The 26699-nt window shown below is 44.8% G+C and overlaps 1 protein-coding gene across 1 annotated transcript in view; it reads left to right on the top strand.

Moving 5' to 3' along the window:
* Positions 1 to 877: 877 nt before the first annotated feature.
* Positions 878 to 26699, top strand: part of UPF3A (UPF3A regulator of nonsense mediated mRNA decay) — a 40813-nt gene continuing 14991 nt past the window's right edge. Inside the window, exons 1-8 of the mRNA XM_040425078.1 lie at positions 878 to 1075; positions 7145 to 7251; positions 8089 to 8195; positions 9367 to 9465; positions 10806 to 10916; positions 11166 to 11221; positions 11312 to 11470; positions 12436 to 12590. Of these exons, the coding sequence (XP_040281012.1) occupies positions 953 to 1075; positions 7145 to 7251; positions 8089 to 8195; positions 9367 to 9465; positions 10806 to 10916; positions 11166 to 11221; positions 11312 to 11470; positions 12436 to 12590 (917 nt within the window). The 5' untranslated portion in view covers positions 878 to 952. The remainder of the gene's footprint in view (positions 1076 to 7144; positions 7252 to 8088; positions 8196 to 9366; positions 9466 to 10805; positions 10917 to 11165; positions 11222 to 11311; positions 11471 to 12435; positions 12591 to 26699) is intronic.

Genomic DNA, 26699 nt, shown 5'->3' with positions numbered 1-26699 from the left:
TGGAGGGCAGCTGCTCATGCGCTGTGTGCCCTCCGGGACTCTGTGGGCTCCATTCTAAGTATGGCTACTTAGAGGAAAGAAGGTTTGTACACAAACATAGAAGAGGATTCTTTACGGTAAGAGCAGTGAGACTATGGAACTCTCTGCCTGAGGAGGTGGTGATGGTGAGTACAATAAGGCTAGGTCTACACGACGACATTTGTCGCGCAACATTCTGTTGCACCAATGTCGCGCAACAATTTTTATAATGGCAGTCTATGGTGTCGCACTGCAACATGCAACATACTGCGACGCAACAGTCGCAGAAAATCCATTTGAGATGGATTCTTCTGCGACTGTCGCGTCGCAGTCACAGCATGTCGCATGTTGCAGTGGGACACCATAGACTACCATTATAAAAATTGTTGCGCGACATTGGTGCAACAAAATGTCGCGCAACAAATGTTGCAGTGTAGTTGTGCCCCAAATGTCGTCATGTAGACCTAGCCAAAAGGTGCTGGTCCCAGAGTTGTGAACTGCACCTATCAGACATTGAGGGCATGTCCTAGGGATATGCCCCCATGTCTGAGATGGGAATAGCCCTTTTTTTTTAACTGCTTGGCGAAATGCACCTAGAACTTGGCCACCTTTACTGCCCTCTGGAAGGGGCCGGTAATGGAGTGTGTCCGCCCCTCAGCCTGTCTGTACATGATGACATGTCTGTATAATGGATGTACTGAATGCGGCTGACTATACTCACCAGTGACAGAACCCGCTTTACTGAAGGAGACCTTGGTGCGCGCTCTCGGCGTCGGGGACGCGCCACATCCGCAGCTCCAGTCCTCATGCACCTGCGACGGTTAGGACTGAGCACGGACCGGCTGGTCACTGGCAACGGAGCTATCTTCAGAACTAACCAGCTCAGCAACGGCTCCGGTACATAAGGTTACAAGCTGGGGACTACACCCCGGTCATGAGGAGCGAGCGGGAGACGCCGCCGGCCGTGCTGAGGGGAAACAGGAGCAGTGACGGTCGAGATGTGGAACGGAGCGGAACGGCGACCACCGTGAAAGAACGGAAGGCGACTCTGAGCAAGGTGACGATAGGTGGCCGCTGTGTCATCGCCATCCTCTGTATTGTGTACTACTACTGCGTGTGTGTATCTTCTGAGCTATTATGCTGGGGACCAGCCTGTGATTGGACCGTGCCGTCACGTGACCCGTCCCCATCTTCTATCCCTTCCTTGTGTACCTAGCAGCAGTGCCCTGTGTTCACCTGCATGGCAGACATGGGCTCTATTCAGCTGTGGTAGAAGGCTGGTGACAGGCGTGTCGTGTGGTGGAGGGCACAAACTGACAGGAAAATACTGGCTTCTGCTGTGTGTCTTTCCTTCTCTGGGTAGAACCTGACTGTGGGCACCTTACAATATGGGGCAGACAGCTTCTACAGCTGCAGTGGATACCGTTTACACAGTGCGGTTTTTGCATTGCTAATCTGCCAGTTGCTTATCGGCATCTGGCAACAAATATCTGGTTTAGGGTCCGTGAGTGTGTCCGCACCCGTTCCGCAATTCTGCGGAACGGGTGCGGACCCATTCATTCTCTATGGGGCAGGAATGGATGCGGACAGCACACAGTGTGCTGTCCGCATCCGCATTTCTGGCGCGCACCCCCGATCTTCCGGTCTGCGGCTCCGCAAAAAAAATAGACCATGTCCTATTCTTGTCCAGGCAGTTCTATGGGGGTGCCGGCCGGGTGTGTTGCGGATCCGGACGTGTGAATGGACCCTTATTATGAACGCTACCTGCTAATAAAGTCATGGTTTGTTGTCACGTGCTGAAGAGCAGTTGTCAGAATTTGAAATTGAAAACCAAATCGTATAGGACTTTGAGTGTGTCCACAAGGGGATAAGTGTTTGATCCGCCGGGGTCCGACCATTCTGGCACACGCGGTCGGACCCCCTACGATTAAACTCTTATCCCCTATCCTGTGAATAGGTAGTACGTTTTCATTGTGGGACAATCCCTTCTGCTATCCTGACATGTCTGTTTTAGAAAAAAATTGTATTCCCCATGAAATCATTCTTGAGAACCTTTGAGTTCTGTTGTCCCCCTGGTGTTCCTCCTGGAAATATAGGAATATTGTGATAAGTGGTTGTTTCTATGCCCCTTATTCGTGCCCATTCTGATATAATCAGCACTGACTGGTCAATGGCCCGCTGTGTAGGGTAACACCCTTTTGACAAGGGGAAAGGTAGCACCCAGTTGTTAAAGGGGTGTTCTCATCACGCAGTTTCATACTTACCTGCTCCCGGCGCGCTGTCCACTTCCTGGTTTCGGCAGGGGACGGGCTCCATCTTGACTGAAGTCTTCTCCCGGCCGGGCCGCGCGCTGGACTGAACGCGCACACCGCCGCCGCGCATGCGCCCTGGTGACTTCTTCCTGGCAAGTATACTATACTGGCCAGGAAGAAATCACCATAGCGCATGCGCGGCCTCTGCGTGCGCTTTCGGGACTGCGCGCGGCCGGCCGGGAGAAGAGAAGAAGTCGTCTGCGCAAGCGCGGCCACCGCGATTCCTGAGAAGAGCGGTGGTCGTAACCAGGGGAGACTGAAGACAACAGTCAGGTAAGTATATGTTTATTTTCTTCTAAGGGGTGGGAATTAGTTAATTAAATATATTTAGAAAAATGATCACTGTTAAATCATTAACAGATTTAACAGTGATCATTAAGATGGGAATACCCCTTTAATTCATTCATATATTTCACACTGCATAGTCCAGTGAAACCTCTTTAAACGACCACCCAAAATTGCAGTGTAAAGTGGTCTTCTTCAGGCAGATGTATGTTTGATATACGGAGGAATTGAAAATCAATCTGTCGCAGGATATCTGGTCTGAATAAGAGAATGGCCTTGTCAAAGAGACGGTTTTCGGGAGAGTTTCTGGGCTTAGGAGGCCAGAAAACACCTTTAAAGAGAATTTTAACCTAAAAGTACTATTAGGGCTAATGCCCACGACCGTAGGTATTTTACGGTCCGGAAAAAATACAGATGACGTCTGTGTGCATTCCGTTTTTTGCGGAACGGAACAGCTGGTCCCTGATAGAACAGTCCTATCCTTGTCCTTAATGAGGACAATAATAGGACATGTTCTATTTTTTTAACGGACATACAGAAACGGAATGCACACGGAGTAACTTCCGTATACGGTCCGCCAAAAAAATGGAATGGACACGGAAAGAAAATACGTTTGTGTGCATGAGGCCTTATCCAAAACTCAGTAGGTGCTGCAGACAGTTTTGTGGCATCTGAACCTGTCAGAATTGTTTTCCCTTAGGGCTCATGCACACGAACGTATTTTACTTCCATGTCCGTTCCGTATTTTCTTGCGGACCGTATGTGGAACCATTCATTTCAATGGGTCCGCAAAAAAAATGGAAGTTACTCCGTGTGCTTTCCGTATGTCCGTATTTCCGTTCCACAAAAAAATTGAATATGTCCTATTACCACATCACGGACAAGGATAGGACTATTCTATTAGGGGCCAGCTGTTCCGTTCATCAAAATATGGAATGCACATGGACGTCATCCGTGTTTTTTGCGGATCCGTTTTTTGCGGTCGTGTGCATGAGGCCTTATGCAGTAGCTCCTAGTGGCCGACGACCACAAGCATTTTACGTCTGATTTCCTAAGGCTTGGCCGTGTGGCTGTAAACTACCTGCAGGGGCGAGCTCATATCCTCTGGTCACGTGCCAGGACGGGCAGCACCATGGACAGCAGCTCATGCAGAAGTTGTCAGCTCCTTTACCGCGTCTTCTATCGCTTCACTTACCAACTGTTACTTCCAAGAAAGAATTCTGATTTGTTATACATAGAATAATGTCTCTACCCCCTGCATGTGCTTATGTTTTGCTTTGACCCTTATTTCCTATTGGAAATTGAATGGGCATAGGACGCTGTAAATAAAGAAAATCAGAAAGCGGCGCTGCACGGTGTACAGGGGAAGACATGTTGCCTCATAAAACATCTGCAGTGAAGTTGGGATCTGTTTTCTCACATTGCAAGAATTCTGTTTCTCTTTTATACATGAGAGCCGCTTCTTCAGAATCGGAGGACGCAGACAGCAATCCCCTTCTTCCTAAACATTTCCCTAATACATGTTGTTTCCTTATCTGTTTCTGCCCAGGGTTCATATATTTAATGTAGTGGCACCCACTGTATATTCATGATAAGCACAAGAACTCCTACTGTGGCTAAAGAAACGTTAAATGACTAAGCGGGTGATAATTAGAATGGCCTCCAGATATAAACACATTTTCATAAATGAATAATACAGGTGAATATAAGAAACTTTGTAATATATATTATTAAAGAATGATGCTTCTGGGCTGCATTTTTTCTTCTTCTCTTCACTCAGCCTCTTATCTCTCTCTGTAGAGGTATAGTTTATGGAGAGAGGAGGAGACTTCTGCCTTTACTACCTCACCCTGAACAGTGGTAGAGGCTTATCTTGCTAGATATAGCAGTGTCAAATGTGCTAAGTGCAGCAGAGCTAAGAAACTGCAGTTTCTGTGTCTTTTATCCAGCAGCCTCCCCCCCCCCCCTCCATAGACATCAATGTTAAAAGCAGAAAGAAGCTATTTTTTTCTTATATTCACATGTATTATTCATTTATGGAAAGCTGTTTTATAACTGGAGGTACCCTTTAAACATCAATGATTTCATAGACATAGAGTGGCATACATTGCCCATAGGCTCTTTTTTTTTAAAAAAAAGAAAAAAAATCATACCATGTGGGATGCCTCTGCCTAGAAAAGCTTAGTTGACTTTGCTTTTCTACATAGCAAAATAAAAACTTTATACCGACATCCTAACGGAGGATGAAAGAACACTCTTTTGGCCTTTGGTTGATCAGTGCCAACCTTTACGGCAAACTCAGTGTGAACATGGCCTTACTGTGTTTGTACGTGTAAGTGACTGTAATCATACAAAAAATGAACACTTTTCTGACTTTGCAGTCCTTACATACATTATTATATAAGTGAGGCATAGGCAACACGCAGTAAAGAGGGTGACTATAAACTAACCTAAGATATCACAAAATATTATCTGCCTGTACTTAGTAGTATATTAGCAGAAGCTTAGAAACCTTTAACATACCGTATGGCCAGAGGTCATTACTATTAGTACAATTAGAAAATCAGAGGTGTTTCCAACACATTATTGCTGGTGTAACATGCCAGTATGTCTCCCCATGCAGTGTGTACCTAATCATGAGCCGCGTCCACTGACTACTACACATATTGTATCTGATGGGGAAAGGTGCTGCCTAAATGCCTTATTATTTAATGTATTTACTTCATGCCTTTTTTTTTTTTTTAACTGCTGTGAGGTTGCTAAAATAATAATAATAAAAAAAAAAAACTTACCTTGACCGATCCAGCACTGCCTCTGCTTCCTCTTCCCTGTACTGCAGCAAGTGATGTACTGTATACCACATCAGTGTGTGATGTATGTAGGGCAATGTGTGGGGCAGAGTGCGATGTATGTGGGGGCAGTGTGCGATGTATGTGGGGCAGAGTGCGATGTATGTGGGGGCAGTGTGCGATGTATGTGGGGCAGAGTGCGATGTATGTGGGGCAGTGTGCGATGTATGTAGGGGCAGTGTGCGATGTATGTGGGGCAGTGTGCGATGTATGTAGGGCAATGTGTGGGGCAGTGTGCGATGTATGTGGGGGCAGTGTGCGATGTATGTGGGGCAGAGTGCGATGTATGTGGGGGCAGTGTGCGATGTATGTGGGGCAGAGTGCGATGTATGTGGGGCAGTGTGCGATGTATGTGGGGCAGTGTGCGATGTATGTAGGGCAATGTGTGGGGCAGTGTGCGATGTATGTGGGGCAGAGTGCGATGTATGTGGGGGCAGTGTGCGATGTATGTGGGGCAGAGTGCGATGTATGTGGGGCAGTGTGCGATGTATGTAGGGCAATGTGTGTGGGGCAGTGTGCGATGTATGTGGGGACAGTGTGCGATGTATGTGGGGCAGAGTGCGATGTATGTGGGGCAGTGTGCGATGTATGTAGGGCAATGTGTGGTGCACTGTGCAATGTGTGTGGGGCAGTGTGCGATGTATGTGGGGGCAGTGTGCGATGTATGTGGGGCAGTGTGCGATGTATGTAGGGCAATGTGTGGTGCACTGTGCAATGTGTGTGGGGCAGTGTGCGATGTATGTGGGGGCAGTGTGCGATGTATGTGGGGGCAGTGTGCGATGTATGTGGGGCAGTGTGCAACGTATGTGGGGCAGTGTGCAATGTGTGTGGGGCAGTGTGCAATGCCCCACACACATCGCACACTGCCCCACACACATCGCACACTGCCCCACACACATCGCACACTGCCCCACACACATCGCACAAAACGGACAAGAATAGGACATGCTACTTTTTTTTTTCCAGGCCCACGGAACGGAGCAACGGATGCGGACAGCACACGGAGTGCTGTCCGCATCTTTTGCAGCACCATTGAAGTTAATGGGTTCCACATCCGAGTCGCAAAAACGGCGGCTCGGATGCAGAGCCGAAAAACAGTCGTGTGCATGAGGCCTAAGAGTCAGTCACTTACACACAATGTGATTAAGATTGCTGCAGTAGACCTCCAGCCTTTGCTACTCACTGAGTTCGTCAACGTGGTGGTCACAGAGGCAGACACTGAGAGGGCAATATAGAAACTTCTCTTGGCACCTGCTTCACATCCCTGCAGTGGTGCTGGCAACCAGGAAGCACGCGCCTCAGGTAGGATGATGCTCATTGCTCCCTTCGTCTGCTGCTGTGTAAACCGGCTTGTAAGCCGTAAGACTAGAAAGTGAGGGCTCGGGCCCATTCAGCCCTGCCGGGCGCCCCAACCTCACGGGCCCCATAGCGATTGTGTGGTCGGCCGCCATTGGCAGTACGCCACTGCCTGAAAACAACTCACAGAACCTTTATTCAGTAACCACAATTGTTGATTTTTGTGGTCAATATTAACAAAACTCTTAAAAATAATTTTTTTTAAATAATCTCAGAATAGTAATTTTTTGTGATTTGCACAATTATAATGTGTGCAGGCTGGATGTGCTACTATTTTAACCTTACTATAGAGGGCTAAAGTTTATTGTGTGATATCTCTTGTAGGTGGTAATACGTCGTCTTCCGCCAAGCATAAGTAAAGTGCAACTGGAGGAGCAACTGCATCCGTTACCAGCTTATGATTACTTTGAATTCTGCACTGCTGATCCCAGGTTAGTTCTCATTTCAATGCTGTCAATTCCATTGTGATCAGGTTAGTTATTTTTTATGGTTATATGGGTGTGCGCTGCATAGTCACGACCACACTGAAAATTACTGTCAATTATGGCTATGTTTTAATGCATTTTGTTGGCATGACAGTGTGCTTCTGTTCTGCGGCCCCGCAAAATAATAGAACATGTCCTATTCTTGTCCGCAGACACGGACAAGAAAAGGCATTTCTATTATAGTGCCGGCCATGTGCGATGCGCAAAATGCAGAACACACATGGCCGATGTCCGTGTTTTGCGGATCCACAATTTGTGGACCGTAAAACACTTGCGGAAGTGTGAATGGACCCTTATTAGCAGAAAATAACGGCAGCATTTTGGTCGCACGGCACACTGCTGGTGCATGTTAGAATACACTCCACAGGTTGGTTACTGTGCCTGTCTGACAAAGTAAGAGCTCGTTCACACGACCGTGCTGTTTTTTTGCGGTCCGCAAAACACGGATGGCGCCCGTGTGCCTTCCGCAATTTGCGTAACAGAACAGGAGGCCTATTATAGAAATGCCTATTCTTGTCCGCAAAACGGACAAGAATAGGACAGGACATAATTTTTGCGGGGCCACGGAACGGAGGACTCTGTGTGCTGCCTGCCTCTTTTGCGGACCCATTGAAATGAATGGTTCCATATACGGGCCATATGCGGAACGCAGAAAACGGCCCGTATATGGAACGCAAATTACGTTTTGTGTGAACGAGCCCTAATACAAATTAGTGTAGAAAAATACCAGCTTGCCTAATAATTACACATGCAATGTGCTCATTTACTGCGATTACTTTTTAGCCTCTACCCACATCTCTTCTCAAGAGCCTACATTAACTTTAGAAACCCAGACGACATCATTCTCTTCAGAGACCGATTTGATGGATTTATCTTCATTGACAGCAAAGGTTAGACACTGAAGTGACATATTCTTGTGTATATTGCATATTGTGCATCAGGTGATATTATTAATAGAAAAGATTGATACTGTGATCCCTCAAGTTATGATATTGGCTGCTTCTAGGATGACCATTGTATGTTGAAACCATTATAACTAAAATAAGAGAAAATTAAGATTTGAGAAACATAAGCAGACAGCTAAGACAGATAAAGCAGGTCCTTACACATAGCAGTCCGTAATAGATACTGGAAGCTGTAAATCACTTCCTATGAGGACAGGAGCTTCTTCAGAGTCCTGTATAACACACAGTGTACCAGAAAATAACATGCAGCAACCGTCATCTCATCCTGCTACAGACCGAGGACAGCACAAGACATGTAATACCGCACTGTAGTGTATAGGGGAGCTGCCAGACAACCAATACAGGGGTCATACCACAGAAATGGCCAGGGTGATTGGTTAGCTCTGTCTGAGGCATTGTACATTGAGTCTATGAAAGACCACTGTATGTTACCTTTTTCTATAAGATGTGATTCAAAGCACAAGAGACATCACAATATTTTCTGCTGCTTATTTTTACAGAGACAATTCTAGGAAATATTCTTCACATGGTTTCTATTAGAAATTGTAATGACTTGTTTTCAATGATATCCTTTTACCTGTTAAAACAAATAGGGAAACACCACAGATCTGCAGGATAATTCCCACAGTGTAGACATCCTTCCTGAGAAGATAATTCTGTCTGATTGACCCTTATAAGGAATCTATCATCGGTTTTTACCGGAAAAAGTGATTCCACCTCCAGGTCATGTAAAAGCCTCTGTTTGTTCCTAATAGCACAGGGTAACCTTACAAAAAGACATTTTAAAATGTAAATGAGGCCTGAAGTGCCCCTTGGCTGTATTCTCAGCTCAGAAATATCTGGACTTTTCATCTCAACTCAACCCATCTTTCCCTGATTATGAAATCATCTGCAGTTTTCTCCAAATTGGGAGCACAGAGGGACCAATTTAGGGGGTAAAACTGATGGTAGGTTCCCTTTAACATTTTACATTCTGAACTGACAAATTGGCCTGTTCCATGCTTTCTAGCTAGACTGGAATTCTTTTAAATGTAAAGCAATTGAATTGCACTGACTTAAATGCAACAACATATTGAACATAACATGCCTCCCCCAGGCCAAGAGTATCCAGCTGTTGTTGAATTTGCACCCTTTCAGAAAATTTCTAAAAAGAAACTGAAGAAAAGGGACACAAAAGCTGGAAGCATAGCAGATGGTAAGCCTTTTTCTTTAAAGGCCTATGTACTTTTACAATATTTATAATAAAAAAAAATATTTCATAATTGTATTATATGGTTTTAGTTTCTTAGTATCATCACGACCTGTGCTAGTTGTCAGTGAATGGAAACATTTACATAAAACCCAAAAACCATTTAAAGGGAACCTGTCAACAACTTTATGGTGTCCATACTAACGGCAGAATAAATTAGAGACAGGTGAGTTGATTTCAGCGGTCTGTCATTTATAAGTTAAAAGTAAGTGGTTGCCGAGAACCAACATCACAATCATTGCAGACTGGGCCTGGAAGAGAGTCCTGGCCACCTGAGAAGAGTCATGGATATTCATGAATTCCTGCTCTCCTGCTGATGACTGACAGTCTTCTACCTAGTTTTCTCGCTTTCTCTCTAGGAGAGAACTGCCAATCATCAGCAGATGGGGGGAGAGCAGGAGATTAGGAATAACCAGGACTCTTCTCAGGTAGATGTGACTCTTTTCAAGGCCTGGGCTGCAATGGTTATGATGCTGGTTCTCAGCAACCACTTACTATTAGCTGATGAGTGACACATCGCTGACATCAGCATTTCTGTCAGTACTTTACGCTATCCCCAGTGAGGTCAGCATAAAGTTCATGGCAAGTTCCCTTTAATGTATTGTGTACCGTACAGAAGATAGGTAGGCCGGCCAGAATGGGATGAAGCTTCTTTTAATGGGACTGTCCTATCAAAAATAGTGTACATTTTTTCAGCACTTGGATACTTTTGTAATTGCATGTAATTAGAAATGTAGTATAGTCACTGATGTATTCAATAATATGCATGTATAGCACCACCTGCTGTTTGTTCGTCTCCTCCTCTCCGTATCTACCTCACTGAGCACATGCTCAGTTCAATACTTCAGCTGCAACCAGCCATATTCTCTGTTAGAAACATGACAGGGAGAGAGCTGCCCCCTTCAGCCATTGCCTGTGTGAAAGGACACACCGCCTGAGCTGACAACCCGAAATAAGTCTAGCAGTGCAATTGGACCAGTGAATGGGGAGATACAGGGCCGGTTCTAGCTTTGTTACGTAGAGGTCGTCATTTACTATATGATGTATGATATTAATTTTTTAAAATTAATTAAGAGATTAGCCCTTCAAAGAATTCTTAAGAATAGTGAGTAGATGCTATAATACAGAAACACATTATACAGACTCACAAACCATATCGGAGTAGTAAACAAAAACACAGTAATAGATTTCAGTAATCACCAACCCACTAGTTCCCATAAACTGGAAATGCTCCTACCAGATAAACAGACATTGTAAATTATCACACCCATTTTTGTATTGTACAGATTTGGAATACAAGAAATTTTTGGAGAACTACTGTGCAGAGGAGGAAAAAATATGTGCAAATCCAGAGACCCTCTTGGGAGAAATTGAAGCAAAAACTAAGGAGCTCATTGGTTTGTACAGATCTGTCTATTGCTTGGCATTTCTCACATGCACTGGTTTTTCAGTCATGAAGCATAGTTTATGTCAGAGATGCCCAACCTGCAGCCCTCCAGCTGTTGCAAAACTACAACTCCCAGCATTCCTCGACAGTCTACAGCTATCAGCCTACAGCAGGGCATGATGGGAGTTGTAGTTTTACAACAGCTGGAGGGCCGCAGGTTGAGCATGCCTGGTTTATGTATTTTTATTATCATTTCCAGCTAGAAGAACAACTCCACTTCTTGAATTCATCAAAAATCGGAAGTTAGAGAAACAGGTATGATCAATCACAGTGAGGAGCAGGGTTATCGTAATGCAGATTTTATGTATCAACTAATATGGACAGTTTTATTTAACCCTGCTCTAGAGAATACGGGAAGAAAAGAGGGAAGAGAGGAGGAGGCGGGAGCTGGAAAAAAAGCGATTGAGAGAGGAAGAAAAAAGAAAAAGGCGAGAAGAAGAAAGGCGTAAACGGAAAGAAGCAGACAAGCAAAAGAAGTTGTGTGAAAAAGAAATACGGATTAAGGTAGTAATGTCTTATAATGTATCAATTTTTAACTGTTGAAATGTTGACGCATAAAGGATCTTGCTTGATGAGGACATAGAACTACTACTGGCTCCAACCTTTGAAGCTGCTGCTTTTGTAACTCTAGCACTTTTTTTTTTTTCTACTAGCCTTCGTACTTCAGCTGCTATCTGTGCCGTTAGTTTCCACACTGATACCAGTGAATTGTCAGGTGGGTGGTGGCTGAGGATCCACTGACACTGAGCAGTGGAGACTTCCCATCTGGAAATTCACTGGTAAATGTCTAGTCTTGTGAAGGTGCTGACCTCCCATGCTCAACCTCTGACTGTTTATTGGATTTACCCTGTACTGCCTGCCCTGATCCCTGCCTGAACTCTGTATTGACCCTCTGTCATTTGCCCTGACCTATTGCCTGTTTAATGGATTGTATTAAAGGGGTTGTCCAATGACAGACAATGGGGGCATATCGCTAGGATATGCCCCCATTGTCTTATAGGTGTGGGTCCCACCGCTCGGACCCGCACCTATATCGAGAACAGAGCCCTGAAAGTGAAGGAGGGCGCACTGCGCATGCGCAGCCACCCTCTATTCATTTTCTATGAGCCCATAGAAGTGAATGGGAGCGGTGGCCGGTCATGCGCGGTGCACTCCCATTCACCTCTATAGGGAGCCGGCTTGGTGGTGGCCGGACCGGAGTCCTTCAGCCACCACCGTGCAGGTCCCAGCGATAGGACACACACCTATAAGACAATGGGGGCATCTGGCCTGTTAGACCTATCAGCATCCTATTATTACCAGCATCCTGGCAATCATTTCACCAGTCACATAACCTCTGGGACCAATAGAGGCTCTGCTGCAGCCTCTGTTTCATACACAGCGCTCATTGCCACAGCCGGTTGTCAGACAGTTAAACATGGTTATTTTTCACTATATATCAATGTTCACTTTAATACATTTTTATTTAGCTCCTAAAAAAATCTGAAAAGGGAGATGAAATCATCAGTGAGAAACAAAAGGAGAAAGTGGATGAAATTGACCATGAAGACTCTAAATGGGAAAAATCATCTGGGAATAATAAAGCGAGAACATTTGAAAACTTTGTGAAGGAACTTAAGGAAACGTAAGGATACGTATTTTGTTATTACTGTATACAAAGAAATTACTGATTTTAGTTTTTTATGAACCTTTATATACAGTTGCAAGAAAAAGTATGTGAACCCTTTGGAATTATATGGATTTCTGCACAAATTGGTCATAAAATGTGATCTGATCTTCATCTAAGTCACAACAATAGACAATCACAGTGTGCTTAAACTAATAACACACAAAGAATTAAATGTTACAATGTTTTTATTGAACACACCATGTAAACATTCACAGTGCAGGTGGAAAAAGTATGTTAACTCCTAGACTAATGACATCTCCAAGAGCTAATTGGAGTGAGGTGTCAGCCAACTGGAGTCCAATCAATGAGATGAGATTGGAGGTGTTGGTTACAGCTGCCCTGCCGTATAAAAAACACACACCAGTTCTGGGTTTGCTTTTCACAAGAAGCATTACCTGATGTGAATAATGCCTCGCACAAAAGAGCTCTCAGAAGACCTACGATTAAGAATTGTTGACTTGCATAAAGCTGGAAAGGGTTATAAAAGTATCTTCAAAAGCCTTGCTGTTCATCAGTCCACGGTAAGACAAATTGTCTATAAATGGAGAAAGTTCAGCACTGCTGCTACTCTCCCTAGGAGTGGCCGTCCTGTAAAGATTACTGCAAGAGCACAGCGCAGACTGCTCAATGAGGTGAAGAAGAATCCTAGAGTGTCAGCTAAAGACTTACAAAAGTCTCTGGCATATGCTAACATCCCTGTTAGCGAATCTACGATACGTAAAACACTAAACAAGAATGGATTTCATGGGAGGATACCACAGGGGAAGCCACTGCTGTCCAAAAAAACATTGCTGCACGTTTACAGTTTGCACAAGAGCACCTGGATGTTCCACAGCAGTACTGGCAAAATATTCTGTGGACAGATGAAACCAAAGTTGAGTTGTTTGGAAGAAACACACAACACTATGTGTGGAGAAAACGAGGCACAACACACCAACAACAAAACCTCATCCCAACTGTGAAGTATGGTGGTGGGGGCATCATGGTTTGGGGCTGCTTTGCTGCGTCAGGGCCTGGACGGATTGCTATCATCGAAGGAAAAATTAATTCCCAAGTTTATCAAAAGATTTTGCAGGAGAACTTAAGGCCATTTGTCCACCAGCTGAAGCTCAACAGAATATGGGTGTTGCAACAGGACAACGACCCAAAGCATAGACGTAAATCAACAACAGAATGGCTTAAACAGTCCTGACCTCAACCCAATTGAGATGCTGTGGCATGACCTCAAGAAAGCGAATCACACCCGACATCCCAAGAATATTGCTGAACTGAAACAGTTCTGTAAAGAGGAATGGTCAAGAATTACTCCTGACCGTTGTGCACGTCTGATCTGCAACTACAGGAAACGTTTGGTTGAAGTTATTGCTGCCAAAGGAGGTTCAACCAGTTATTAAATCCAAGGGTTCACATACTTTTTCCACCTGCACTGTGAATGTTTACATGGTGTTTTCAATAAAAACATGGTAACATTTAATTCTTTGTGAGTTATTAGTTTAAGCACACTGTGATTGTCTATTGTTGTGACTTAGATGAAGATCAGATCACATTTTATGACCAATTTGTGCAGAAATCCATATCATTCCAAAGGATTCACATACTTTTTCTTGCAACTGTATTTTTGTACATTATATATTTTTTTTTAAAGGCTAACTTGGAAACATTTATTTTACATATGTTAATGGTTACCTTCACTTAAAAAAAAAATTAGACTAAGTATCATTTTTTATTTTAATTTTTTTATTATGTCTATTACTTATTTTTTACAAACATCTTACAAGTCAATTTTTCATTACATTACAAACAATAGAACCACCCCCCCTCCCTTTAGCCACCGCTTGCTCCAAAAAAAAACAAAATAAAACAAATTTATATTTTCCGTATTTCCACCAGGTTTTCTATTCAATTAGCTTTAGTTCTGTGAGATAAATATTGTCCCACAGTATGGTATCGGTATGGGACCCGCTCTGCGGCCACAGTTCTCTGGCCTCCTTCCAAACTTTAGCCAACAACTCGAATAATGGTATCTTTTTACCTTTCTGTTGCAGCAGGATACCTGCTTCCAATATTTGAAAGATATTAAATTTTTTAAATCTTTTATTAATCCCCGCTATCATATTCTTATATCTTTGCGTATTGCTCCATATTAACATATTTTTTATATGGCCAGAAATGAAGTAGAGTTCCAGGTCCGGTACTGATAATCCGCCCTCCTTCTCGTGAGTGCACAATATTTGTGCCTTTATCCTCGGTTTTTTCCCTCGCCATATTAAATCCGTTAGTAAACTGGTTATTATTTTAAAAACTCTTTTTGGAATTGTCACCGGCGTATTCCACAAAATGTAATTTGGGCCAGGTATTAAACACATCTTCACCAGTGAGATACGACCTGCCATCGAGACATATAAATTTTTCCATATCTCTATTTTTTTCCTGATTTCCTGTATTTTTGGGGCCACGTTCAGCTGGACGTAGTCCCTGGGATCTAGGGTAATCTGAATACCCAAATACTTAACAGGTTCATTAGTCCTCTTAATTTCCAGTGGTCCCGGTCTAAAATCGTTCAGGGGATCAATCGGGACACAAGTCGATTTGGACCAATTTATACTAAGTCCAGCATGTTTACCATACTGATCAAAAACTTGAGAAATCTTAGTTAGGGATCCATGTGAACCTACAAACAGCATGATGTCATCTGCATAAAGAGCACTTTTTTCCTCATAACTGCCAAACTTAAACCCTACAATTTCTTTATCTTGCCTGATCATATCGGCAAGCGGTTCCATGGCTATAGCAAATAGCAGGGGAGAAAGAGGGCAACCCTGTCTAACTCCCCTGCCAATATGTATATTATCGGAGTATTCTCCATTTACTATCACCCTTGCAGAGATATCAGTATACAATAACTTTACCCAGGAGATGAAATTTTCAGCAAATCCCATTTTCTTCAGTGTACTAATTAGAAAAGGCCATTCTACAGTGTCAAAGGCCTTTGAGGCATCTATGGTTACAATCATTCGTTCCCCGCAGTTTGCAGGTTCAAGTTGAGTGTTCACAAAATATTGCATGATATTGTCAGTTGTGGTCTTTCCTGTCATGAATCCCGTTTGATTCTCATGAATAAGCTCCGAGACCACACTCCTGAGTCTGGCTGCAAAACCCTGGCTAAAATTTTGTTATCGGTACTAATTAATGAAATGGGGCGGTATGAGTCCGGGGAAGCAAAATCCTTTCCGGGTTTTAAAATGAGTGTAATTAAAGCTTCTCGCAAGGAATCTGGCAATTTTCCTACCTTCCTCGATTCCGCCCACATTGTGAGCAATTTCGGTATTAGTACTTCTTTATATTGTGCGTATACCTCAAACGGAATGCCGTCTATTCCTGGGGCCTTATTTTTTGTTATCCTAGATAGTGTATCATCTACTTCTAAAGAAGTTAGGGGGACTTCCAGGCTCTCGCATTGGTCTGCTGTTAGTCTAGAAATAAAGATTTTATCCAAAAACTGTTGCATTTCCTCTAGGTTCTTATTTATCTTGCTGCTATATATGTCTTCAAAATGTTTTTTGAACAGTTCTATTTTTGCCGTTTGTTCAGTAATTTTATAACCCGATTCATCAACTAAGCAGTGGATATAGTTATTCTTTTTTGTTTGGGCCGCTACCAAAGCTGCTAGCTTTTTATCCAGTATGTGTGCATAAATATAATGATCTCTCACGTAGTTTTCTTTTTGATGTTCTGCCAGTAAAAACAATTCATCCTGTAATTTAGAGGCCTTCTCTATCCAATCTTTATAGCTTTGCTCTGTGGGATTTTCAATATGCTTTTTTTTCCATTTCTTTTTCCATTTTTGTTATTTTTTCCCTTATTCCTTTCTTGTAACTTATTGTATATTTTATAAAGATCCCTCTAATAAAGGCCTTTGCAGCCTCCCATACCGTGTTAATTGCTGCAGAGCCATCATTTATCTCAAAAAAACTCTGTTATCTCTTTGAAGACCTTCTTATGTACCCCCATTCTGTTTTTCCATCCTATGTTTATATTCATAATTTTTTTTATTGTTTATATTCATAATTTATTTTATTGTTTTTATATTTATATTAATTGGATTATGATCCGAAATTCCACCTTCAATCTCTAGTGAACCTTTATTATTTGTAAAAACGAAATCAATCCGTGATAGACTCCTATGAGTCTTTGAAAAACATGAATATTTCCTTAATTTTGGATGCATTACCCTCGAAATGTCAACCCAACCCATTTCCTCTGTGATATTTTTTAAGTTTGATCCTGTGTAAAAAACTTGAGTGTTACCTATTCTACATCTATCTATTCTTCCATCCATTACATTATTGAAGTCTCCCATAACTAAAAGTGATTTATCCCCCGCATTGAGTGCATAATCGTGTATTTTTAATAGGACGTCGATCTTGAAGGGTGGCGGTAATATAAACACCAGCTATTATCCATTCTCTTCCTTCCAATATGCAGTCCAACAGAACATAGCGACCCTCCCTATCTATAACTACTTTCACTATTTTAATATCTATTTTTCCGTACGCCTCCCACAACGGCACTTCAGCAGGAGGGTACCCCGCCCCCAGGGACAGGAACCGACATAGAAAGCAGAAGTTTAAATGCCTCCTCCCCATTACCTTCTCCAGTCGTTTCCTGTCTTTTGGGATGAGTGGAAAGCGGGCAGGCTCCCTCCTGCCGAAGTTCCATGCGCCCAGCCTGCGGTGAGTATTCCCTGCTTTGCAGGAGGGCTGTGGCAGAGTGGCGAACGCAAGGGGCGAGATACGGCTCCCACCGCATGCTTGTGGCGTAAGTCCTGACTTCAGGCAGCCCCCGGACGGTGCACCGGCTCAGGAGAAGCCAGTTGCAGGGCCAGAAGGCGCGCGGGATCTCTGGGCCGAGATCTCGCGAGATCCGGTCACGTGACCTCGGCCGGGCCATGTGACGCGGAAATGATTAAAATTTGGCGGCGGGAAGCAGTGGATTCCTCATCATGTCTCTGCAGCAGGAGAAGCCTTCTGATGCCCCTAAGGCCCCCAGTCCGGTAAGCCTCCTCCTCTGGAGTAGTTTTATTTTATGCTATCACCTGTGGGATTTTGTTTTCTTGTTAATCCTGGTGAAGGTTGCCCCACTCCTTCCCCTACACTAAAGAAGAGCCCCTGCTCTTTTTTTTTTTTTTTTTTGTACTTTCAGAATAGAGAAGCCGGAAGGAGTGGGGAATCTGCACAGAAGAAAAAATTAGCTATTTGCAAAAAGCATCTGGCAGCACATAGCAAAAAACCTATCTGCCAAAAATGTACGGACAAAATAATGGCTGAAGATTCCCCTTCTCTAGTGGAAAATTTACGATCCATTATAAGAGAAGAAGTGAGTTCAGCAGTGGAAGCAAAAATGGCGTCCTTTTCCCAAAAACCTTCCACTTCTAAAATGGTCACAGAGCCCCAGATAGAATGGGATATGGAGGACGACGATTTTAATGATTCGTCTGACTCAGGATCCTCCTCTGATGAGGAGGTCAGTGGTCCGTTATGCTCAGTAGAAGACACTGACTGTCTCTTGAAAGCGATAAGATTAACTCTGAATATTGAGGAATCTAGACAGTCACAGTCGGTTCAGGATCAGATCTTCAAAGGGCTGGGTGATAGGAAGAGGAGAGTGTTCCCCATCCATGACAGAATCCGAAAGCTTATACGGGACGAGTGGAAGGACCCAGAAAAAAGGGCTGGTACTTCAAAAATCTTTAAAAGGAAATATCCCTTTAGCGAGGAAGATTCGGCTCTTTGGGATAAAACACCAAAGGTTGACGTCCCCTGTTGCGCGAATTTCTAAAAAGGCAGCCTTACATTTTGAAGATGTCGGCTTATTAAAAGATGCTATGGATAAAAAGTGTGAATCCGTACTTAAAAAAGCTTGGGAATCCAAAACCGCTATGTTGAGACCTAGCATAGCTGCCACCTATATAGCTAGATCTCTGGCTCTCTCAGCTGGAGGAGCACCTGGTCTCTGACACCCCCAGAGAGGATATCCTGGCCTCCTTGCCGGTTTTGAAACAGGCCTCTAACTTCCTGGTAGACTCGTCTGCCGATCTTGTAAAGTTATCAGCTAGGTCAGCGGCTCTTTCAAATACGGCAAGGAGGTCAGTCTGGTTACGCTCTTGGTCAGGCGATACCGCTTCAAAAAATAAACTCTGCAGTATCCCTTGCGAAGGAGATCGTCTTTTCGGTTCTGTCCTAGACGACATTCTGGAAAAGGCCTCTGATAGAAAAAAGGGGTTTCCGTCAGAGTCCAGGTTCTTCCAACAGCGTCGTTCCTTTCGCCCCCCCCCCCCCCCCAAAGAAAGGGTAGACAGGACCGTAGAAAAAAAGGATCCCTCTAGTTCTTGGCAGGGGAGAGGTAGGAATTTCCTCTTTAGCCAGGATAAGTCTACAAAACAGTCCTCCCAATGATGCCATGAGCCCGGTGGGGGGGAGATTGAAAGAGTTTGTCCCTTCCTGGGAAAAGATCTCAAACTCAGCCTGGGTCCTAGACGTAATCCGTTAGGGATACCAGCTGGAATTTTGCACTCTCTCTCCAGACAGATTTGTATTAAACAAAAGATTGAAGTCAGATCACAATCTCCTAGAGTCTCAGATTTCTCTTTTGTTAGAAAAAAGAGCGGTGGTTCTGGTTCCAGTTCCAGCAGACCAGGAAGGAAGGGGATTCTACTCCCCAATTTTTCTCGTAAAAAAACCCAATGGCTCCTTCAGAGCAATAATCAATCTAAAGCTCCTCAACAAGTATATAAAATACAAAAGGTTCAAAATGGAGACAGTAAGATCTACAGTGAACCTTTTAACACAGGACTGCTCCATGGTAACACTCGACCTGGCGGACGCATATTACCATGTTCCGATCCATCAGAAACATAAAAAATATCTGCGTTTCACCATTTTCAGGAGCGTCTTCTCCATCTGGCCTCAGCACCCAGATTGTTCACAAAGATTATTGCAGAAATCTCAGCCTTTTTCCACCAGAAGGGGATAAACTTCATACCCTATTTGGACGATTTTCTCTTATAGCAGCCTCCCAGACTCAGCTGCAGTTACAGGTGAAGTTCGTCCTGGAGACCTTAAGATCCCTAGGTTGGAAACTAAATCTAGAAAAATCTAATCTATCACCCAGCCGAAAGATGATCTTTCTAGGTATTCTTCTGGATTCCAGCCAAATTACCTCTTTTCTTCCAGAACAAAAGATCCGGGACATCAAGTCAAAGATTTCTGTCTTTTCACGCCAGAGAAAGGTCACGTTCCGAAGGATTATGAAAATTCTGGGACTCATGACTTTGACGATTTCTGCGGTGAGATGGGCCCAGGCTCACGGGAGACCGCTTCAAGAATTCCTGCTAAAACAGTGGAACAAAAGCATCTTCTCCCTGGAAAAGGCAGTTACCTTACCTCCAGGGGTCAAACTCTCCTTGCGGTGGTGGCTGAACGAAAGAAACTTAGTCAAGGGGGTCCCTTGGAGGCTCTCCAATCAGATAGTGGTAACAACAGACGCAATCGCGGCAGGCTGGGGAGCCCATTGTCAGGGTCAACTGTTACAGGGGTCCTGGGATGCAGAGACCCTTCCCCTTTCTTCAAACGCCAAAGAGCTTCTGACCGTGTTTTTGGCCCTAAAAGCCCTGGCTCCAGTCAATACGAGGACAAAACGTAAAAATCCTCTCCGACAACTCCACCACGGTGGTATATCTCAACAAGCAAGGGGGCACAAGAAGCAGTTCCCTTTGTCAGATAGCATCTCGGATCTTAACCGCGGTCCATCTAAAGGGGGGCGAGAACACACTGGCAGACTTCCTGAGCAGGAAGAGAATTTGGCCAGGGGAGTGGAGCCTCAAAAAAGCGGTGTTCCAGAACATCTGCAGCAAATGGGGAGTACCAAGAATAGACCTCTTTGCTTCCCAAAAGAACAAACAGGTGGACCTTTTATATTCCCTCTCGGCGTAGGACCACCCGGTGAGAGTGGATGCCTTAGCGGGTCCATGGCCATTGGGTCTGCTCTATGCGTTTCCTCCTTTCCAGCTCATACCAAAGGTTCTGGCAAAGATAATAGAGGAACGAGCCCATGTCATCCTAGTGGCTCCATACTGGCCCAAAAGGCCTTGGTTCTCCCTCCTTCTGAACCTCTCCAAGGGGGACTTCTGGACCCTTCCTCAGTCTCCGGACCTCCTCCATCAGGGCCCAGCCTGGCATCCCGCAATCAGCCAACTAAAATTGACAACATGGAATTTGAGCGCTCCATTTTGAAGTCCAAGGGCTTCTTGGATGCAGTTATCTCCACCCTGCTCTCTAGCAGAAAGCAAGTAACTTCCAATATCTACTGGAGAACTTGGAAAACCTTCCTTTCATTTGCCAAGGAATCCTGGAATCCCACTGTTCCCCCAGATATGAGGGTAATTCTAGACTTCCTTCAGAAGAAGCTAGATAGAGGTCTTCGTGTCAGTACAATTAAGGTCCAGATTTCAGCCCTTAGTGCCTTCTTGGATATGAGATTGGCGGATTTGGATGTGGTCAAGAGGTTCATAAAGGGAGCCAGCAGACTTCACCCAGTTATTAGATCTACGGTTCCGCCTTGGGACCTTAATTTGGTCCTTTCCGTCCTTATGGACCATCCCTTTGAACCTCTTGAGTCAATCCCCCTCAGGTTGCTGTCCTTTTAAATCCGCTTTTGTCATAGCTATCACCTCAGCCAGGAGAGTGGTGGAGATCCACGCTCTTTCATGCAGACCTCCATACCTAACCATCCTTGACAATAGGATTATATTGAGACATGAACCCTCCTTCTTACCAAAGGTTTTCTCAAAATTCCATTGCCAACAGGAGATTTCCTTACCCGCCTTCTGCGCAGGGGCAAAATCTTCAAAAGAAAGACGTTTCCACCATCTGGATGTACGCAGATGTATACTTGGCTATCTGGAAGCCACAAAAGTACTGCGAAAATCCGACCGTCTTCTGGTCCAGTATGCAGGCCAAAATAGGGGGCAGGCAGCATCAAAAATTACTATAGCCCGCTGGATAAGAATGACCATTGCAATGGCCTATACAGTTAAGGGTCTATCTCCTCCAGAGAGTTTAAAAGCCCATTCAACCAGAGCGGTTTCCACCTCCTGGGCAGAATCTGCCTCCGCCTCCTTGTCTCAGATCTGCCAGGCCGCTACATGGTCAAATCCTTCCACCTTTTTCAACCACTATAGGTTGGACGTTCAGTCCAATTCGGATATGTCGTTCGGACGTAAAGTCCTGTCAGCGGCAGTCCCCCCTAATGGATTCCTGTGTTATTCCTCCTGCTGAAGTGCCGTTGTGGGAGGCGTACGGAAAATCCAATTACCGGCACTGGGTTTTTCCCACCCATTAATTGCTTGTATTCTTTTATCTATTATAACTTGATTCATATCCCCCTACAAATAAAAAGTTGCTTCTTCAGCATCATCCTGGTTCCTTTGGTACTTACTGGAGAAGGTAATGTGGAGGAGGCATTTAAACTTCTGCTTTCTACGTCGTTTCCTGTCCCTGGGGGCGGGGTACCCTCCTGCTGAAGTGCCGTTGTGGAGGCTATACGGAAAATCCAATTACCGGGAAGAGTAATTATCATCTTTCCCGGCGCCTCCCTAACGGCACTCAACAGGAGGGTGTCCCCACCCCAGGACAGGAAACAACACGGAAGCTTGAAGCTTAAAAGGCCTCCTCTCCTTACCTAAGTCAGTGTTGTTTCCTGTCCCCGGGTCGCGCGGAAGCTCCTCCTAATGCGTTCCAGGAACCTAGCGTTGGTGCACGGTCTGGTCTCTTCCCCAGTCTGGGAGGACCGTGCACGGGATAGGGGGCCTCGGGGACGCATTGGCCTCCCTTCTCCATCCTCGGCTTAAGTCCTTTCCTTGTAAGGCAGCCCCGGGCTCAAGTCGCTTGCTCCCTGAAGCGGAGCAAGGTGTCAGCAGTGGTGTCTAGGGGCGGAGTCTCCCTGTGTCCGGCGGTGAGAGTTTCCCATTGGCAAAGCGGCGGCGCATGCGTGATGACGGTGTCACGTGCGCTGTGACGTCACGCTATGCCGGCATTCAAATAAAGACCGGGAACCTGGTGTTTTCTTCCCTGTGGTGTTCCAGGTCTGGGATGTCGGCTCCTATCGAGGTAGATGCTGCCCGCAAGCCAATGGATCCAGCCTCAGTCGCCCTTAGCCCGGTAAGCCTCCTCTCTATGTCTGGATTGAACTCTTTCACCCTGGGTGCCTGGTGCTGGAGGAAATCTCTTATATTGCCATTTAACCCCTTGTGATTCCTCTTAGGGCAGAGAAACCACCATTGCCAAGGCACCAGGGTCGGAATCAAACCGCAAAAAATGTGCAATTTGCCGCAAATCCTTTGTCTCTAAAGGCAAAAAATCATTATGTTCAAAGTGTACTGAGAAAATTGTGTCAGAAGAATCGCCTTCCATTCTGGAATCTATGCGCAATATTATTAAGGAAGAAGTGAATGCAGCAGTAGAATCCAGGCTGCCGCCTTCATTACCCCAGGCCTCTACTTCCCGTAGATCTCTCGTATCCTGTTATGGGCCGGAGTTAGATGAGGGAGAGATTACCTCCAGTGATAATTCTGACTCTTCAGAAGACGAATCGGGCAGGCTGTTATTTCTCCCAGAGGACACCCAGGGTCTCTTGAAAACCATAAGAGCCACTATGAACCTGGAAGATACCAAGGAAAGTGTTTCCTTACAGGACCAGATGTTCCAAGGTCTAGGGGAGAGGAAAAGGCGGGTATTTCCAGTGCACAATAATATAAAATCACTCATATCCAGAGAGTGGAAGGACCCTGAAAAGCGTACGCCTGTTTCAGGTTCCTTTAAAAGAAAGTACCCGTTTGCTGAGTCTGATTCCAGCCTTTGGGACAAAAAACCCCCAAAATTGATGGGCCTGTGGCTCGAATTTCAAAGAAATCCTCACCACCATTTGAAGACATGGGTCTACTACGGGACCCGATGGATAAAAAGTGCGAGAGTCTGCTAAAAAAAAAGCCTGGGAGACGAATACAGCCATGTTCAGGCCTAGTATCTCAGCCACCTGTACCGCAAGATCCTTATCTGTGTGGTTATCTCAACTAGAACATCATTTGGCCGCAGGCACCCCCAGAGAAGAGATCCTGGCGTCCCTTTCTGTACTCAAACAAGCCTCAAATTTCCTAGCGGATGCCTCAGCTGACTTGGTAAAGCTTTCCGCAAGATCCGCAGCTATATCAAATGCCACCCGCAGAGCTGTATGGCTCCGATCCTGGTCAGGTGATACAGGTTCAAAAAATCGCCTTTGCTCAATCCCTTGTGAGGGGGATAGGCTTTTCGGATCTGTCCTGGACGACATATTGGAAAAAGCGCCCGACAAGAAAAAAGGTTTCCCTTCAGAGCCAAAATATTTCCACCAGAGACGGTCCTTTCGTTCCCAAAACAAGCCCAGAGGGGACCAAAAAAGGAGAGAATCCTCAGGAAGATGGCAGGCTTCAAAAGGAAGAGGAAAGGGGTTCCTTTTCAATCCAGATAAATCATCCAAATCCTCCCAATGACGCCAAAGGTCAGGTAGGGGCAAGACTGAGAAGTTTCGCCCCAAGCTGGGAAAAAATCGGAACCTGCCCTTGGATACGTGTCTCCATTCAAGAAGGTTTCAGACTAGAATTCGATTCTTACCTACCGCAGCATTTCGTTATAAACAATCCATTACCCAGAAGAGAAGAACAACTGTGTCTGGAATCCGAAATAATGAGCCTGATCCAAAATGAAGTCTTGCTTCCTGTTCCAGAGCACCAACATCAACAGGGATTTTATTCGCCAGTTTTTTTGGTCCAAAAACCAGGAGGTTCCTTCAGGCTAATCATAAACCTGAAAAATCAAAACAAATCCTTGACCTACAAGAGGTTCAAGATGGAAACCATCAGATCAACAGAAAATCTTCTGCCTCAATTTTGTTACATGGTAACTATGGACCTGCAAGATGCCTACTACCATGTTCCCATATCCGAAGATCATCAACAATTCCTCAGAATTGCAGTCTTTTTAAGAGGCCACCTCAGTCATTTTCAGTTTCAGGCTCTCCCCTTTGGCCTAGCATCGGCCCCAAGAATTTTTACGAAAGTTATTGCAGAAGTAACGGCTCATCTGCATCTACGAGGTATCTTAATTGTCCCATACCTGGACGATTTTTTAATTGCAGTAGACTCAGAAGACCGTCTCATCTCCAATCTAAATATGGTCCAGGCTACCTTTACAGATCTGGGATGGGTAATAAATGTAAAAAAATCGGATTTCACTCCTTCTCAGCGAAAAGTTTTTTTAGGAGTCCTTCTCAACTCCTGCTCACTAATGTCCTTTCTCCCCGAAGAAAAGCAGACAGCCCTGTATCAAAAAGTAAGTCGTTTTATGCGATTTAAGAACCACGACCATCAGAGATGTCATGACCTTGTTGGGATCACTAACAGCAACAATTCCTGCAGTCAGGTGGGCACAAAGCCACACCAGAATTCTACAGGCTCTCCTACTGGATACATGGAACGGCGAGAAAGGTACCTTAGACAGAACAATCGTTATTATCCAAGTGAAGTACTCTCTGGCCTGGTAGAAAATAAAGAAAAATCTTCAAATGGGAGTCTTTTGGCATCAGGAAGACCAGCTCGTGATTAATACAGACGCCAGCAGTCGAAGCTGGGGAGGTCATACCCAATAGTTGGTGGTTCAGGGCATCTGGGACCATTCTATGGCAGACGCCAGGGCCGGTACAAGGCAGGGGCCGAAGGAGCGGGTGCCCTGGGCGCTACCATTTGCGGACAGGAGGGGGGCGCAGGTGAAGTGCCAGCCACGGCCCCCCCTACATCATGCTGTGCCCCCCCATGTGCCCCCCCAACTAAAATGACCCCCCCCCCCCAAGTGAGCAGCCGCCGCCGGGCACAGGGAGATGAGCGCTTCCATTGCGCTCATCTCCATTGTAAACTGTCTGTGCCAGCGGAGGTGCAGGGGAGGGAGAGGCGTGTCCCTTCCCTTTCCTCTGATAGGCTGCAGGCAGGCACCGAAGTGGAGGAGAGGCCCCGCCCCCTAATTACTCCTGTTTACCTTTCTAAAGCTAAAGGACCTTTGATGATGTCATCACAGGTCCTGTAAGGGAACTGCACAGTGTAAAGTGTAGTTCCCAGGTTAGAACAGTGCATCTGCCAGGACCTGTGATGACATCATCTTCAACATCACAGGTCCTGCAGAATCTAGCAAAGGAACTGCACCAAAAATGGTGTAGTTCCTAGGTTTCAAAGGTACATCTGCCAGGACCTGTGATGACATCATCACAGGTCCTTCAACCCCTAACAGCAAGTATTAAAAGTTCACAAGCAGCTCTGTATTGATCCATACAGACTGGAATGGAGAGGTAAGAGGAGGTCCTCCACTTTTCATCATTTACCCCCCCCCCCCTCCATGCCCTGTTTTTACTCATTGCTCACTCATGTATACTACTTCAGACAGTTACCACTACCTCATGTACCTCACAGTGACTATAATGCATAACTGACCACATATTTCTATAAACACTGCATCTACAGTATTATACCTTCTATGTGTCACATCAATACACTGCTCTGTATATATATATATATATATATATATATATACACACACATACATGCACACACACTGCATATATTACACAGTATTATACAGTGGCGGAAATAATTATTTGACCCCTCACTGATTTTGTAAGTTTGTCCAATGACAAAGAAATGAAAAGTCTCAGAACAGTATCATTTCAATGGTAGGTTTATTGTAACAGTGGCAGATAGCACATCAAAAGGAAAATCGAAAAAATAACTTTAAATAAAAGATAGCAACTGATTTGCATTTCATTGAGTGAAATAAGTATTTGAACCCTCTAACAAAAAAAGACTTAATACTTGGTGGAAAAACCCTTGTTTGCAAGCACAGAGGTCAAACGTTTCTTGTAATTGATGACCAAGTTTGCGCACATTTTAGGAGAAATGTTGGTCCACTCCTCTTTGCAGATCATCTC

This window comes from Bufo bufo, chromosome 3 (assembly GCF_905171765.1).
Source record: "Bufo bufo chromosome 3, aBufBuf1.1, whole genome shotgun sequence".
NCBI classification, from domain to species: Eukaryota; Metazoa; Chordata; class Amphibia; order Anura; family Bufonidae; genus Bufo; species Bufo bufo.
The sequence above is the reverse complement of the archived record's forward strand: the minus strand, read 5'-3'. Positions and strand labels throughout refer to the sequence as shown.